General features: G+C 31.4%; 1 protein-coding gene across 1 annotated transcript in view; it reads left to right on the top strand.

Moving 5' to 3' along the window:
• LOC129231250 (bestrophin-4-like) overlaps positions 1-17,951 on the top strand; it is a 41,692-nt gene extending 23,741 nt beyond the window's left edge. The window contains exons 7-10 of the mRNA XM_054865528.1: positions 2,696-2,848; positions 2,941-3,021; positions 6,299-6,450; positions 15,807-17,951. Of these exons, the coding sequence (XP_054721503.1) occupies positions 2,696-2,848; positions 2,941-3,021; positions 6,299-6,450; positions 15,807-16,530 (1,110 nt within the window). The 3' untranslated portion in view covers positions 16,531-17,951. The remainder of the gene's footprint in view (positions 1-2,695; positions 2,849-2,940; positions 3,022-6,298; positions 6,451-15,806) is intronic.
• The last annotated feature ends 839 nt before the right edge of the window (positions 17,952-18,790 follow it).

Below are 18,790 nucleotides of genomic sequence, written 5' to 3'. Positions count from 1 at the left end.
TTTTCATTTATTTGCATCCTAATAAAGCGAAATTAGCTTGAAAAAAGAACAAAATATGATTCTCATATCGGATGTTAAAAGATTGCATTTTTCAAAATGTAGACATCTAAAGAAAAAAAAAAGGTAATTAAAAGAGTTTATTTAAAATTAATCATCCTTGTTAGTATCGAAAAATCAAAACCCATATAATTTTCTCCCAAAATAACAATTAAACATCGCACCACACCGCACCATAAAAACGCAAATATTGACCATCTGGTAAAATGATGAGAATATTTTCTAATCAAGTCATTATAAAGGTTCAATGCCAGATGCTAAGTGGTGATAATTTTAAAGTTGGTAACCCTATCTGAAGCGATCATATTAACCCCCCCCCCCCCCCCCCACCTTACTATCACTTTGCAGTTCTAAGTTCATTTCGCAGATATATATTATTATTGTTTATTAAATCATAAGCGGAGAAAAGTGCTTATCAATGCCTTTTCAGAAAAGTTTACAGCAACACCGCTGCTAATTAGGTGTGATAAAACCAACAACCATTATATTTATTTGGCAGCAGCAATTATTTATCGCTTGCAGGAACATCGCAAGAGTGCCGATTTTCTTTTTTTTTTCAAAATTAGCGGATTTTGTATAAGCTGATCCCTTTAATTTGACTTTTAAAAAAATCCAAAAATTATCGGTTTATACACAGAAATATGCGTTATTTTGCTTTCAGATTTGTTCTTTCAATAAACAATTTGTGAAAGATCCGATCTTGTTTATCAGAATTTTGTGAAGGGTCCGTTTTGTTTGATCGGGATTTTGTGAAAGGTCCGTTTTGGTTGATCGGGATTTTGTGAAGGGTCCGTTAACGGACCCAAATATCGTCTGGCCAGACCCCTGAAGTTAGAACTGTCTGTACACAAAGGTTGCTTGCTATGGGGAGCAAGGGTAATTATTCCAAAAAAAGCTCAAGCTGACCTGTTGGGAATATTACATAATACTCATCAGGGTATTGTTAAAACTAAAGCTCTTGCTAGAAGCTATGTCTGGTGGCCTGGCATCGACAAAGATGTAGAAAAGGTGGTCAATTCATGTGAAACGTGTCAACAGACAAGAAATGTACCTCCAAAAACGGTAATTCCGTGGGAAAACACGAAGACTCCATGGGCTCGAATCCACATCGACCATGCGGGTCCATTTCAAAATTCGCTATTCCTTATTGTTGTGGACTCATTTTCTAAGTGGTTGGAAGTAGTGCGGGTTCCTTCCATCGAGTCCGCCGCAACGATAAATGCATTAAGAAAATTATTTGCTACTCATGGTATACCCAATATACTAGTCTCGGATAATGGTCCATCCTTCACTTCTGAAGCATTTCAAGATTTTTTGGTTAGGAACGGTATAAAATTTGTTCCTACTGCACCACATCATCCATCTTCAAATGGACAGGCGGAACGCATGGTGCAGACGACTAAGAATGCCTTAAAGAGAATTATTACAGGAAATTGGGAATACAGACTTGCAGCATTCTTACTTTCTCAACACGCGACACCAAATTCTACAACAGGCGTGTCTCCTGCAGAGCTGCTGATGAATCGAAGATTAAAAACTTGTCTTGACAAATTGCATCCTGACTTATCAGAAGCCATTAACACTAAACAAGAACGGGACTACTTAAATAATCGCACAAAGGTAAAAATGTTCGCTCCCTTAGAAGCTGTTTATGCACTAGGATTCCCTCCTCATCGGAAGTGGGTTCCTGCTACAATTACAGAAGTTCTTGGTATGACTACATACCTAGTACAAACGGATGAGGGCATGGTCTGGCGAAGACACGTTGATCAACTAAGGAGCCGGGTTGTTCCGACTTCTCAGTCCGATATTTCTGATAATTCCGATGAAATCTACTCGGATATTCTACCGAGATCACCAGTGCGAGCTCAATCTTCAGGTTCTTCTCAGGACTCTCCTACAATGTCTGATGATTTGCCTTTAGTAGATGATGTCGACAACGACCCAGTGCAGTCTTCGACTAATGATGATCCTGGCGCAGTGACTGCAAGCGGCCCCGGTCCTGGGCCACAGTCTCAGAGGCCTGTTAGGAACAGGCGTCCACCAGAATGGTTTAAAGACTATAAAACTTAGGGGGGAGGAATGTTATGTATTTATGTTTGTAATCGTAATCGTATTTGTATGTGTAACTGTAACCGTAACTTGTTCACTGTAGTTAGTCAGTCCTTAAAAAAGTTCGAACGGCTTCGGCCGCGTGTGTGTGTACGTGTTATTAAATGTATCGTAACATACTTGCAAGCCTTGATCATTCGTTTGCTGCTAATGGATAGTGCTACGCGCAACACACCCCGTACACTAAAAATCTTTACTTATATTACACAAAAGATTAATAAAATTCTCTTTTAATGTTTAAAAGATGTATTTCTTAAATTTTCTCTGCTTGCTTGAGCTTGCTTGTTGGCTTTTCATAAAATTTTAAAATTTCAATCTGAAAAATATCAAAAATGAAAATTTGAATGTACATGTTGTTAGTACACTTATTTTTATATAATTTTCTTAAATAAAAACACTTTTATGACCTTTTTCTTGAAAATTATTCAATTGTTAAGGGGTTAACAGCAAAGTCTCATTTGTTTGTTATATGCAGTTACATGTAGTTATATGTAGTTTGTTATACAGTCATTTTCTTCATTTTTAGGTTGTGACTTTAGCTATTTATACTTACTTCATTGCAACTTTGATGGGACGTCAGTATTTGAATCCTGAAAAGGGTTATCCTGGACATGAAATAGATCTCTACGTTCCAGTTTTTACCCTTCTTCAATTCTTTTTTTATATGGGATGGCTTAAGGTATAGTAATAATGGAAATATAATTAACATTTATTTCAATGGAATTCCATCATCTTTTATTTTTCTTAGAAAAGTTCTTACTTCTTTTAAAGGTTGCCGAACAGTTAATAAATCCTTTTGGTGAGGACGATGATGATTTTGAATTGAATTGGTGCTTGGACAGAAATTTACAGGTAAGAAACACTTAAAATTAAATGGTGTTTCCTCAAGCCACTCTGTATATTTTTTTGCTTTTTGTACAAATGCAATTGCTGCAATATTTTAGTTCTCTTAATTGGAGGAAAGATATTAATAAAGAGTTTTCAAAACGTTGTATAAATCCTTAAATTAATTTGAAGTGGTTGCTGAATTTTGCTTTGGCTACTAGTCTTGTTTTAAAGCTAATTGAACTCTTTCATTTCACACCTCACATGCATAATATGTTCCTCCAACTTTCACAATAATTACACATAACTCAAATAACTCAAGTGGACTTCAATTGAACTTTAAAGAAAGCCTTTATTAACTGTTGAGATCGGAAATCTCGACTTGCACACTCCATCACTACATAGTGAGCACTCCCACATATATATTAATAATGCATAAACACTTTGCTTTATGATTCACAATTGGTGGTGATTGTTGCACTCTCTTTTTGAAAGCATATTATACTCTAGGCCATAATATATTCTACTAAACATGTCTTGACTCATGAATGAATCTTTTGAAAAGGGGCAAAAATTATATTTGTGTCCCAAACGCAACTCACAACAGGCCTCCCCAGAACATCTGTTGAACTGCGCTGGCCTTACCAGGGAGGACATTTATTCTAGTCCTCTTCTGGTGTTAGACTTTTTAGACTCATGGACCTGATCTAGCCTAGCGGGTAGAACAGGAGGAATAAGACAACAACAACTAAACATGTGGAATGTAAAGATAATTTTTGGATTATCAATGCTTTAAAAGTTGGTTAAAGCGCCCGGAGTTTGAAAAACAAGAATTAAATGAGAACAGTGTTGCAATTGTTTAAACATCCAAAGAAGTTTTAAATATGTTACTTGACTGAAGTACACCATTTAAAATCAAACTTTTTCTAAGCAGAAACAGAAATCTATCCTGAAACCATGTATAGGTTCTGGTGAGGGAAAGTGGTCAATCAGATAAAGTGGTCATGAATCAAATGAAGAGCTATATATTCAAAATAAATAAAAGAATGACGGTAAATATTTTATTTTAGATTTTAACAATTAGGAACCATATTTTGAATTCAAAATTTTGAAACTGGCAGTATTTTATTTCATGAAAAAATTCGTTTTGTGTGCACATGAAACATTTTAAAATTTAAACACCTCTTTTTACTTTGTAATATTTTGTTTATTAAAATTTTAGCAGATTGGTTGTGCAGGTAGATTCCCAGGTATCTCTAGAACACGTATGCATAAACAGCAAAGATGGTTTCATTTTATATGATATTTTAGAACAACTTAAGTAAGATGGGCTAAAGTGGTCATAGGTTAAGTTTAATGTGCATCCTTCATCTAAAATCATTTAATATAAATCAAAGCATTTTTTCTGCAACCACAGCTTTCAATTTATTCTAGTAGAATAATTAGTGCTACTACTCTTCCCCCCTCCAGATGTTAAATATTAGTAAAATAGAAAATTAGAAGCATTTCGCATATATTGAATAAATAGATAAAGCTTGAATTTTTTTCCCTTTTGTTTTCAATTAAATAGAGTGCCAAAAAATATTAATTAAGTGTAATATTTTCTTATTATGTAATTTAGGTAGTTAAGACATTATTCAGACGCTATCTTTAATATATTCCTAAAAAAATAAAATATTGATTGCAAATTATCACACCTTTCCTGATGATATTGATGAAATCAAAGAGTGAAATATGATTAATATTCTTGGTGAACCAACTTTTCACCATAGTCGACCATCAAAAATGTATTTAAATCAAGTTAAAATCTTCAAAAGAACTACGTGTGTTGAGCATTAAAAAAAAATTAGTTGTTTATGATGGTTTTAGATAATTTTTTTTAACTATGACCATTTACCCCAACTCTGGTCATTAACACACGTGAAAAGGAAAAAGCCCCATTAAGCTATTTAAATCAATTTTTTTTTCTTCTGAAAATTCAATGTTCATTCTTCAATAATGTAATGTAAAATAACAACTCTCTCTCTGAAAATTTTGAAGTTTTAAAAGAAATTCCTGTTTTTATTTTTGTTAAAAGTTTAAAGTTTAAGTTGAAAAACCTGTATTTTATGACCCCTCAGACCCTACAAAATATAACATTTCATCATTGCCCAGCCTTCATTTTCAGCCATTAGTTGTTGGCATGTTTTCAAGTACTGTAAATATGTGAATGTTATGATTTTTGACATTAAAGTTAAGAATTCGAAAAATATTATTTTTGGTTTGTTATTTTTAGTTACATTTTGAATCAGTTTAGTTGTCTAAGTGAATGTAATACAAACAGCTTAGCTTCTGTGCAACTAGAATTATTTAATTAAAGTGAAAAACCAACGTAAATAAAGCAAAAATTTTTAAGAAAATGCAGCATATAGCTATTTCAAGGCTACAATGGAGCCTCTTCATCAGTGCAAAAAGTCACCAGCACAACCAAAAATCCTTAAGCAACCAATACAATTGGTTGCATATTGTAATACAAAGCTTATACGATAATGTTTCATTGAGTTATTTAATTTCAAAATTTACAATTTTTACCAACGCAATTTTTATATTGTAGAGTTTTTACAACATAATCTAAATCAACTAAAGATTGAAATTAGGTGCAATGTAAAGTTAAATAATTAAGCAATCTCTTGTTACATGAATAGTTTGAAAGTTGAAGAATATTTTCATCATAAATTTGTGATGGGGAAGGTTGATACAACTTAATTTGAGCCATTCAATGTTTCAAGTTCAATGTATTAATGCCGGACATCTCTTACAAATGGTTTCTTTCCTGTTTAACTATCAAAGTTTTCTCATTATATATTGCAAAAGGTATAAGATCTAGTACGGCAATCATATTTAGTAATGAAATAGCTTTAAGAAATCCAGTTAAATTTTGACATTTTAGCCTTTTTCTAAAAACCCTTAAATTTTCAGTTATTTTCTATTATAATGGCTTCAAACTTTTGTATGTTATATTTAATAGGACATGTCAAATTTTACTGAATATAATTGTAGAGAACTGAGAGTAATAGAAGTTGGATTTTGTAATTTTCTCCGAACTGCTTTTTTACTTTCAATGATGATATAGTATGAATAAAAGATTTCAGTAAACTCCAGAAGAAATTTTTTTTGTCATTCAAAAAAATTTGCCTACTCAAAGATAAAAATCTAGGAAAGCCTATGCTATGCATTGAATATCAGTTTTTAAGTGCAAAAATGTTTTAATATTTATGTTATATCAAGCAATTTTACCTTCAAGTTCTGCTTTCATATTCTACAGCTTTCATACAATACGGTGGATGTAATGCACCAACGCCATCCTCTCTTAGTAAAAGATGCATTTTGGGATGAGAGTGAACCACAGCTTCCTTATACAAGATCCTCCTTTAATTTGAGAACACAACCGCATCTTGGATCTGCAATGAACCTTGAGTAAGTGACATAAAGTTGTTAAAAATTTATTGATTATGATTTTCAATGTGTTATTTATTGATAAACTTTTGATCTGCTTCAATTTGTACTTAACTTTTTCTACAGCATGAAACTATAACTTAATTTGTGTGCATTTTAAAACTAAATTGTATAAAAAAATTTAGGTCCCCCCCCTCTCTTTGTTTAGATATGAAAAATATTTATGTATTCTCGAAAAGAACCTCTGAGAAAAGCTCTGAATTTACTTCTGGAGGGGGGGGATGCAAAAGCTTGCAAAATGTACCTAACAATTCATTTCCAAATATTTGAGTTTTTTCTTTTTTGCCACATGCGCAACTCCTCTCAAATCTGGGTCATTCCATACAGATTCAACGGATGAGTGCACTCGACCATTTTTGATTTTTTTGAAACTCATATCCCAAAAAGATGCATATGAATGATGTTTAAAATCACTTTTATTTTTTCTCTAGCCTTAAACCCTTGATTTTTTAGAGGTCATCAAAAGTCATTTTTGTAGTCAAAAATAGGACTTTTAGACCTTTGCATTTTTTCCCAAATCTATTTGAATAACAATCATGGCAGAACATTTTACATTTTGATGTTAAAGTACATAAAATAAGTCTCACACACTGAGTTATGTAGCTGTAACTTAATAATTAAAATAATGGGTGGAGGAAAAAGTTCAAGATCAAATGTAAAATTTTTACTCATTTCAAAGGGTCATTACTCGCTTAGGGGATAAAAACACAAAGTGAAATATGGCAAAAACTAATCACTGGAGTCACACTAATGAAAAAATATTGCTGTAATTGTGTGTTTGTTTACCCTTTACAAATTACAGCCCCTCAAAGATCAGAAAATTGAGAAAAATGACATTTTTAGACCCCTTAGACCAAAAGGGGATAAAATTAAAAATAAAATTTTTCAGCCAATTGAATATTCCATTCTAGTACTATGCACGTTATATGTATTATTTTGTGTATTTGGTTTGTAAAAAAGATACAGCTGTTCGAAATTGTGTTATTTATCCATTTAACTCATTTTGAAAGGGAGCACTAAATCATTGAATTATTTAATTGTGGCGTGTTTTTTATCTATAAATGGAGCTCAAAAGTATTGCAAGACTACTTTAATCATATTCCAACAAAGAACAACAAAAACATTTTTCGCTTAAAAAAATATTCAAATCATTTTCTGAGTTAAAATATTTAATTAAAATGAAAATTACTGACCTTTTTTTAGCTTTATTTATACAAAAACAATGAAACATTTTGTATGTCAGAGTATCACAAACAATCGAAAATTCTTTCTAAAATTTTAAACTTTTCAAAATTGTGTTATTTGTCCAAATACTCATCCCTAAAACATAAAGAAAAATTATGAAAACAGCATTACACCATCTTGAAATTATGTATATTGTACTCTATATAATACGAAAACTAAAAATCATATTGCAAATATAGAAAATAAAATTTTAACACACAGGTCATATAGTCATTTTTTGACCTTTTTCAGCAGAAGATTTTTTTTAGTTATACATACTTCATGTGTATTGCAACTGGACAATAATTTTACTTTGAGTGTATTAAAACTCGTTGGAATAAAGCAATGATTAGCTCTTGTATTGGGAATTCTATTTGCTGAGTCAAACCTTTCTTGGAGCATTTTTTCAGCTAAATCAACTTTCTGAGTGCTTACATAGATAAATTTAATGCCTGTAACAGCTGAATTACAAAAGTTATAAATTTCCAAAGGAGTTAAACTATGACTTCCCGTAGGTCTTTGCAAGCTATCTTTTGTAACAACTCTTTTCACTGTTCCTCCGATCCCGTCACATGGTCCTTTACCGTGTGAGGTTGCATAGAAATGTCATTCAGCTTTCAAATTGAAATCGTCTTCGTGATGACATAAATTTAAAGTTCTTTCTATTTTTGTAATGTACGCTAGCTCCATCTGTAAAATAATAAACTTTCTCCAAGTTAGGAATGTCAGATTTTACAATTTGTAGTACTTCTTTTTGAAAAGAATCAACTGCAACTGTAGTGTGGCGCAAATAATCACTTATGCAAAAGCTGTTGGTTTGTAATTCATTGATACAACATCACTTTTTATTTACTAATACACAAAATGTTATTTGCAATTTTATAAAATATTTCAGATTATTTATGATACTCTGACATAAAAAAATGCTTCATTGTTTTTGTATAATTAAAGCTAAAAAATGGTCAGTAATTTTCATTTGTCTTAAATATTTTAACTCAGAAAATGATTTAAATATGTTTTAAAGCAAACAAAATTTTTGTTGTTCTTCATTAAATTATAATTAAAGCAGCCTTGCAATACTTTAGAGCCCATTTATAGATTAAAAAACACTCCAAAATTAACAAATTCAATGATTTAGTGCTCCTTTTCAAAATGAGTTAAATGGATAAATAACACAATTTCGAACAGCTGTATCTTTTTTACAAACCAAATACACAAAACAATACATGTAACGTGCATAGTACTAGAATGGAATATTCAATTGGTTGAAAAATTTTATTTTTAATTTCATCCCCTTTTGGTTTACAGGGGTCTAAAAATGTCATTTTTCTCAATTTTCTGATCTTTGAGGGGCTGTAATTTATAAAGGGTAAACAAACACACAATTACAGCTATATTTTTCATTAGTGTGACTCCAGTGATTAGTTTTTGTCATATTTCACTTTGTGTTTTTATCTCCTAAGCGAGTAATGACCCTTTTGAAATGAGTAAAAACTTTACATTTGACCTTGAACTTTGGCCTGCTGCCATTATTTTGATTAGTAAGTTACAGGTACATAACTCAGTGTGTGAGACTATTATCTTATGTACTTTAACATCAAAATGTAAAATGTTCTGCCATGATTGTTATTCAATTAGATTTGGGCCAAAATGCAAAGGTCTAAAAGTCCCATTTTTGACTATGAAAATGACTTTTGATGACCTCTAAAAAATCAAGGGTTAAGGTTAGAGAAAAAATAGTGGTTTTAAACATCATTTATATGCATCTTTTTGGGATATTAATTTCAAAAAAATTAAAAATGGTCGAGCTCACTCATCCGTTGAATCTGTATGGAATGACCCATCTGCTATTGTATTGCATTAAGATATATAATTTTCTAACCTTTACATAAAAGAAATTAATTTATCAAATAATTGGATGTGAAATATGGAGTTCAGTACATGCTTCAAAATTAGGTTTTAGCATGCAATCAGCAGCTTTTTCCAAACAGGGTTTAAGCAAGAAATCTAGAATCTGTTTGTCTTGTCCCTTTTTTTTTGTTTAAAAAGTAAAACCATTGGTAGCTTTCATAATGTCATGCATTATTTTACTATGTGGTATTACATTTATTAACTGTTGAGATATTTTGACATGCTCAAGTGTTTTTCTATTGAGTGATCCAATCTGGTAGGAGAGAATGGAATTCCAATTTTGAAATTTTCTTTCCATAACACTGCCCTAAGGTTGTTTCTTAAAGAAAAATTTTTTGTACTATCAATTTTTGTATTTTCTGGCAGATAAGCTTCAGCTTGTATGTCTTTAAAAGGTGGGTTATCGCCTGTGACTTATATAGTATAAAAGTAATGTTTCAAACATTATTTAAATTTATGTTATATATATTGCCTAAAATAAATGAAATGAATCTGAACAATTCTCTATGTCCAGATTTGCAGACTTGCCAAACAAATAGTTCAACTTCTATGATGTCACATATGATACATATGGTGAAAACTTGATTCTCTTTGTATTCTTGGAGCTGTTTACTTGACACATGCTGTGCTCATACTGATCTATTATTCATTTTATAAAATACGTTTCAGCTTAAGTATTATTATTTTTTAAATGGAGATCTTAAGTAAGAAATAATTATTTTAAAGAATCCTATTGGAATTTCCCCCTCTGATCACTTTTGAGTGTTATGTAGCTGAGGGACTGTGATTTAATACTTTTATTTTAACTCTATTATAAATTGTGCTTGATTAGTGTCAACAGCGTAAAGAATTACACATGTTCCGTCTTTCTAGACATATTTACTTTAGAGAGATTGAGAATGAGATTGCAAGTTTTAAAATATGACTGATAAATATTGGATTAAATTTATATACCATATTTTCCTGTATATTATCCACAGAGTCATTAACAAATAATCAGCAGATTATATGCAGGAAAATACCGTATAGGTATACCCAATTATCTGCAGATTATCTGTTTTAAAAGTAGAATACTAATCAACAATATTTTATTCATCTCTCTTCTTGCTTTGAACAAATTTTTTTAAAGTTTTACTACACATAACAAATACAAATACAAAAGTGACGACCAGCAACAGGTTCTGGGCCCAGCTAGACTGGTCCTAGTCAATTTACAATCCCCAGTGAAGATCAATGGCCCTCTTAAAACTGTCTACTCCCTTGCTCATTACCACCTCTTCCGGTAAGCTGTTCCAAGGTTCCACTACCCTGCTAAAATAATAATTTTTCCCAATATCCATGTTAGCCTGAGATTTAAATAGCTTAAAACAATGACCCCTTGTCCTGTTTTCAGTGCTAAACTTCAGCCCCGTAACATCTTTCGTTTTAATAAATTTAAACAGCTGAATCATGTCCCCTTGGTCTCTTCTTTGCTCAAGACTGTACATTTTAAGCCTTCTAAGCCTGGAATCATAATCTAAGTGGGAAAGTCTACTTATTAGCCTTGTAGCCCGCCTTTGAACCCTTACCAATACATTAATGTCTTTCTTAAGATAAGGAGACCAAAACTGAACAGCATACTCCAAATGGGGTCTTACCAAACTTCTATATAAGGGCAGAAGAACTTCTTTAGATTTGTTTGAAATAGATCTATTGATAAACCCAAGCATCTTATTGGCTTTGTTGCTAGCAATGTTGCACTGTTGGCTAAACTTTAAATCCTGACTTATTAAGACCCCCAGATCAGTAACTTTGTCTGCCTGACTAATGACTGAACCTTGCAAATAATAACTTGTACACTTATTTCCATGCCTTAAATGTAGCACTTGACATTTCCCAACATTAACAGCCATACCCCATTTATCAGCCCACTCTGTAATATGATCTAGATCCTCTTGCAGCTGATTTCCTTGTTCTTCATTTTCTACAGTCCCCATAACTTTGACATCATCAGCAAAACAATTCATGTTCCCAGAAATATTTTTGTGAATATCGTTCATAAAGACAATGAACAAAACCAGCCCTAACACTGATCCTTGAGGAACCCCGCTTAAGACCACTCTCCAATTAGAATAATTTCCCCTTGCAACTACTCTTTGTTTCCTTCCAGTCAGCCAGTTTTTTACCCAAATGAACGTTTTCCCTCCTATTCCTATATCAGCTAATTTGCTCAGTAGAGCAACATGCGGTACCTTCTCGAAAGCTTTTGAAAATCAATGTAAACAACATCTACAGGCTTCTTATTGTCCAAAGCCATGGTAACTTTGTCATAGAAATGTAATAAATTAGTTGCACAAGATTTACCTTTCCTGAAACCGTACTGAAAACTAGTCAATAGGTTATTAGTCTCTAGAAAATTTACTATCTTAATTTTCATCAATGTTTCAAAAATTTTGCAAACCACCAAAGTTAGACTCATGGGTCTGTAATTTCCCTTACTCCCTTTAGACCCTTTCTTGAAGAGCGGTGTAATGTTAGCCAGCTTCCAGTCCTCTGGCACTGTCCCCGAATTATAAGAAGCATTGAAAATGTTTGCGATTACATCTGCTAATTCCTCTGCACATTCAACTAAAATTTTTGGATAAATATTATCTGGTCCTGGAGCCTTAGTCTCTTTAATTTTTTTTTAATGAAGTAAAACGTCATCCCTGGAAAATACAAAGTCCTCAAGCTGTACTATAGCTTGTGTCTTGTTGGTGTCAACTGTTGAGATACAGTTATCGTTAAAAACACTCGAAAAAAGTTATTAAGAACATTAGCAATATCATTATCGTCCTGAATTAAAATTCCGTGCTCATCAACCAGTGGCCCAATATGACTATTTCGAACTTTCCCCGATTAAGCTTATGCAAAAAACCTCTTGGGATTCCTGTTTATGTTATCTGCCAGTCTTTGCAAACTTAATGACAAATGGGTCATCCCTGCAATCTATGAGTATCCCAAATTTTATGTAATATATTTAAGTGTGACATAGTTTCAATTTTACATTTTAACAAGAAATTTAAATGTTAGTGTATATTTGATAAAATATTGGATCCTTAAGTTTTCATCTTGCAGGCAGACAAAACTCTCAAATCTCAAGTATAATAACAAAAAGTACTAGAGGTTTCGTACTAGAAAATAATATGGATGTTGTTAACTTGTTTATTAGGGTCATTCTCCAGAAAACGTAACTTTTGAATGGAAATATTTTTCAATTCCGAAACTTATTTTTTTCATTCTTACATGAAATTGTTACATACAAGAAGTAACCATAAACAATGGTCCAGCTAAGTTCCAATTATTTTACTCATAAATAAAAATAAAAAGCGTTCATGGGAATAAAAAAAAGAAAAAACTTAAATATTTAAAAATTGAGACCACTCTCTAATTAAAATACAGCTTAATTAGTAGTTTCAAATGTATGTTAAAAAATAGTATTTAGTAAATTTGAGGATATACTGGCAATTTATAACTTTGGTAGAATGCTTATAATTGATGTATTTCCCCTCTATCATTTATTTTCACCTCAGAAATGATGACATGGATAAGGTCTGTCACGGTGGTGAGATTCACAGAGATGAGGAATTTTCCATTAATATAGGCCTAATAGATACAGTTTTCAGGGATTTTATTTCTTCGTTGCTACAATCTGCACATTTAAGCATATAAAGACGTGTTCACTGCTTTTTTTACATTAATTTATATCCTTGAAATTCAAGTTCACAGAGGTGAGAAGTCAGAATAACCACACTAAGTTTTTAAAGTAAAATCCATCTTGTTTTTGGACAAAGATCTCACAACTTCTTTATGACTGGTAAATAAACAAGGAGGCTCCCTTATATTACGAAAAATAAAATTTGATGTCATTACTGCCACGTGTTAATGAAGAATGGCATTTTGTGTTTAGGTAATTGAGGTGAGAATTTATTGTGTGACATGACTCCTTGTCCTACTAAAACGAACTAAAACACAATATTAAAAAATTAAATATACTTAAACAATTAGTATTTGAGATACTTGTGAAAGGAATAATAAATAAGTGTATACTTTTAATTAAACAAGTTATTAAGCAACATAAACACTTACACAAGATGTGTGACATGCCACTAATGTGAGAATTCACATGTTGGGAGCCTAAAATAAGTATTAGTATTTAAAAATCATTGGTAGGTTTAAATAGATATATTTTTGATGAAATTAAAAATCATTGTTAAATGAATTGTCCCTTAACGTTTTTACTGTAAGAGGTGTGTGACAGAAAAGTTAGTTTTTGAAGAATGACCCATTACTGAGAAAGAATCTTAAATTTTTAATTTAAAATGGGGCACTGGTCTGCTTTTAAACATTTTTCAACATCTGTAAATGATCTAAAAACTAAAAGAAAACTTAAATATTTTGTTTTATTTTTATAACAGTTGGCATGGCTATTTAGAATAATAAGTCCGCTGGTTCTTTTTGAACGTAATGAATAAAGAATAAATTTAGACAAATTAGAATTTTTTTAATTATTTATCTTTTTGTCAAGGGATATGTACGGATTTAGTGACAAACTGGATGCATTAGATTGTTCAGTCGTCATTTTGTTTAGAAATAGGGAATTCGTAAAGATTTCATTTAGAAAAGAGTAATTACTTTGCCGCACGTAAATCGGCCAAGTCGAGCACGAAGCAAACACTGCCGTACCATCCTTTACTGGAACCATTTCGCCGCATTTTCAGGCCCCTATTTGAGAACCTTCTGATGAGACCAGAACGCAGAAATTTTCGTCATCCAGTAAGCTATAATCACATACTTGAAATCCGAAATTTCAAGTCTGTAGGTCATTTAGTTCCGAAGTTAAGGGAAAGCAAAGTTTCGCATTTATGACACTCACTCACTCATGATCATCAAAATAGAACTAGTACTTCCCATAAACTCAGAGAGGTGAAATTTGGTACAGAGTTAGGGTTTGATGACTACATAAAGGGAAAACTATAAAAACTAGGCTAATCAAAGTTCTAGAGTGACCGTGATTAGAAAACAAAAGAGCCCAACCAAACTATTAGAGATCGACATAACGCCTTTACGAAAAATATTCAACTTGGTGGGCCGCTTCATTTGATGTCAAAAATCAAAAGTCTGAAGTATCTAATGAAGAAACCTCAGCTGGTCTCAGCTGTATTAGAGATATGGTAATGCCCCCTTCTACTATTGGTACATCAAAAAATAGACTGTCATTGCAAAAGTCCAGCGTAGTGGGACACATCTTCTAATTTAATCTAGTCTAACTTGAGTCTACTCGAACATTACACAAATTAAATGTTTCTACAAAAAGAAGTGAAATCCCACCAGAAACATTCTGTAAAAAACTAGCCAAGTCTCGATGGAGCTGCTTGTTTATCTCTAAAAAGTAATGAAATCTAGACAAAGTCATGACAAGTCTAAGGTTCCTTACTGCGATTTCTTTATTATTATAATTAATGTCGTGTGACTTGGCCGTTAAAGGGTACACAAGGGTACAAAACCAGGTGCTCCATGACACCATTGCACCAATCTGTCGCCAGAACCGCTACCCAATGACGATGGAAAATTGCCACTTGGAAAACGTGTAAACAAAATTGACTTGTACCCATTAACGTATAAAGAACGTTTAACGGCCAAGTCACACAACATTAACTATAATAATAAAGAAATCGCAGTAAGGAACCTTAGACTTGTCATGACTTTGTCTAGATTTCATTACTTTTTAGAGATAAACAAGCAGCTCCATCGAGACTTGGCTAGTTTTTTACAGAATGTTTTTGGTGGGATAGCTTTTAGAGAGAGGTTCATTTTCATATGAACTATTTATGTTTGTTATGTTTTTAAAAGTAAATTGGTGATTAAGCAAAAAACGAAAAAAAAAAAAAAAAAACATGAAGGTAAATGCAAGGCTTTTTTTAGTGCATCCTGTTTCAGTTTTAAGCAAATTATCTTTATGGGCTCTCATAAAATGTTGTTTCTGGTTTTATTTCTGAAAGCCCTAAAGAAATAATTCTTTATAAAGAACAGAAGTTATGTTTTGATATTTTTCTTGCATATGATCAGTTATAAATCATGTGGGGGGGGGGGGAATTGTTGATTATAGAAAAAATATCATTTTTTAAATATTACTTATGAAGATAAAATTTGCTCATTTTTAGTGTAAACTTAGAAGAAGCAGAGTTCATACAAATGGAAACCATCATGGAAGACGATAAAGATGAAAATAATTACAGTAGCCCACCAAGGAGCCCTTCATTTGATTTAGGTCATTCAAATTTCGTCTTAGACACACCTACTAGGAGAACAAGTACCTGTAGCATTGATGCAGATAGTACATCATTGTCAAGATCTAAAATATTAGATTTTCCTGGATCCAAGTTTGTCAATATGATTATTGGTTCTAATCGAGAATTGTCATGTAGCATTGATTCAGTTAAAGATACGCAAAGCAATTCAGTCTCAACACCATTTATCTTGAAATCCCCATGTCCAAAAAGAAGGTCTAGTTGTGAACCTTCGTTAGTGATAAATGAAACCAGAATGAGTGCAGAATCTCCACTTCTAACTTCTTTATCTCAAGAAGAGATCAATGTTGGTGGCGAAAATTTAGAAACTGAAGATCAGCACGTTTTATATCAAGAAAAGCCACCAGATCATTGCATCATTAAAATTCCAGATTTGTCTGTGGTTGAGGAAGAAAGCTCATCTGGTTCTAGAGGCTCATCTCCTGTTAATGATTTTGGACTTCCAGGAATATTGATAGAGGGTAATATAGATCCTGTTGTTGCAACACCCTATGAGCCAAACACTTCCCAAGAAAGTTTATCTTCTTCTGATAGCCAAAGCACAAACATCTATTCTCCTCTCATAAAGAGTGTTTAAGTTATGTGATGTGCATGTTAATATAAAATGTGATGTTTTTAATAGTATTTGCAAGAGAGAGAGTAAAAAAAAATTTCTTTTTGAAGTATAATGCTTCATAGAATAAAATTATGACATATTTAAACATTTAGTTAGAGAACCCCAATTTCCTTCAGTTTCAATTATTAAAAAAATTCGGCAGTTGAAATTATTTAACTCGTAATAGTTATTGAAGAAATTATTAAGTAATAGTTAATTGGCTTCTGGTTTTTGTAATGTTTTATTAAAACATTGAATTTTCCCCTAAAATTACCTGTAAAGTAGACATAATGGTTTTCTACCTTTTTTAGTTGTTCACACTTAAGTATTATGTTAAGTCATTCCTTTTTGCTAACAACGCATTTACATGTTTGCAATTACTCATTTTACGATGAAATATTTAAAAATCATGTTGAGTTTTGCTAAAAAGAATATTATATATGAATGCAGTTCTTTTCAAACTTTGCCTTTAAAATTAAATTCCTTTAACGTATCTTAAGATTTATGTATAACTTTGGGTAAATATGTATTTTTATTTTTATATCAAGTAATTGAAATGTGACTATTTAAAGAAGGAGATATTTTTAACTGATGTCAAAGAGTAAAAGTTGTAAATCAAAGGAAAAAAACTTCTAAAGTTTCAATGTTTTATCTTGAGTTCAAGGTTTAGCTTATAATGCGATATTCATATACATAGGTTGATATACAACTTAGGTAGTTATATCTGTAAGTTTTATTGTGAACCTTGTGATTTACTTCTTACTAACCTTTTACACTGATCATCCACATTTTTCATATTTATAACATTCTTCAAATACAATTTTTTTAAAATTTGAGCTTCGGGTCTTAACACTTTGATAAATTAATTATGACTTTGGTGTGGAACTTTGGACAATTCATTACATTTTTCTGAATCTCTATGTGTGTTGTCTACTTAATATACATGTTTTTCTATTCCAATTTACATGAAACTGTGATTTTTACTTTCTTTGTTAGTTTTGTCTATCTTTTGGAAACACTTTTAAAATTGGCATAAAAATTTGTTATACCAAACATTATTTTTGAGAGATTTTGTACAGCACGTTAAAAAATTTAATCTTAATTTTTGTATGCACACTTTTCTATCTTATTTATCTATTATTACACTAGATTCTTAAAGTACTAATGTTTGTTTCATCTTTTCCTTGAATAAACTAATTAGAATGTCAATTAATATATACTTTCATTGTTTCTGAAAATCTTTTTAAATATAAGTATTTTATAAATCTTTTATTTTTTAATTTTTACTGTAGGTGTGAATTGAGATGTATAAATTTATATATATTCTCAATTACTTCAATTTATACGGCCATGACTGTGCTGCTTGTTTGTTTCTAAATCTGAAATAAAAATTTGTTTATTCCATGTTTGATATTTTTTCCCCTGAACCACTATACAAACATTTTTTCCTCATGATTATTTCATAGACAAACTTTTTACACCATTTAAACTAATAATGAATGAGTTGTTGATTTCGAAGATTTTTAAACAATTTATGGCAATACACATATTTATTTCTGGTGACTGGATTTATTAAGCAATAATCATTTTGCATCTGTTAACAATGTGAACATGATATGTAATTTTTTTTATTTATCAGAGCTGCATTTAAGTCTGCATGTACTTCAAACTCTAGTACAAAACTCTCTCTCTAATATTTTATTAACAGTCAAAATACCAATTTTTTAATTTAAAATTTGAGCTTTCAGGGGAGGGGGGGGAAGAGTTATTAGTAAATCAATGCTTGAATGGTAGGATGTTGCTACAAAAAGATTAAAGAAATATATATTTTGCTTTTGTTACTTTTATCTTATGACTTAAAAAAAAAAAAAAAAAATAGAATAGATGTACAGAATATCGGGCAAAGTGAAATATTTACTTTGCTTTTAGTGCCACTTCTATCTGCTAATATTTTAATTATGTAGTAACACATGTAGTCTATTCCAGTCAAGAAAAAATTACCTCTGAAAATTATTGTAGAATATGATAATGCAAGCAATTTTCAAAAATTGATACTCATATAGTAATATTTTGTTGCAAGTCAAATTATTTTTGGCATTGTTCTATGATAAAGTTCTTGTAATTAACAGTTGAAATATTACTTGAGACCTTCTAATATTCGGTGCAGTATTTATTTAGTTAATATTAAGCTTATTTGTATTTTAAATATTTTGTACAATAAGACAAGTACATGCAGGGCAAA

This window comes from Uloborus diversus, chromosome 10 (genome assembly GCF_026930045.1).
Source record: "Uloborus diversus isolate 005 chromosome 10, Udiv.v.3.1, whole genome shotgun sequence".
NCBI classification, from domain to species: domain Eukaryota; kingdom Metazoa; phylum Arthropoda; class Arachnida; order Araneae; family Uloboridae; genus Uloborus; species Uloborus diversus.
The sequence above is the reverse complement of the archived record's forward strand: the minus strand, read 5'-3'. Positions and strand labels throughout refer to the sequence as shown.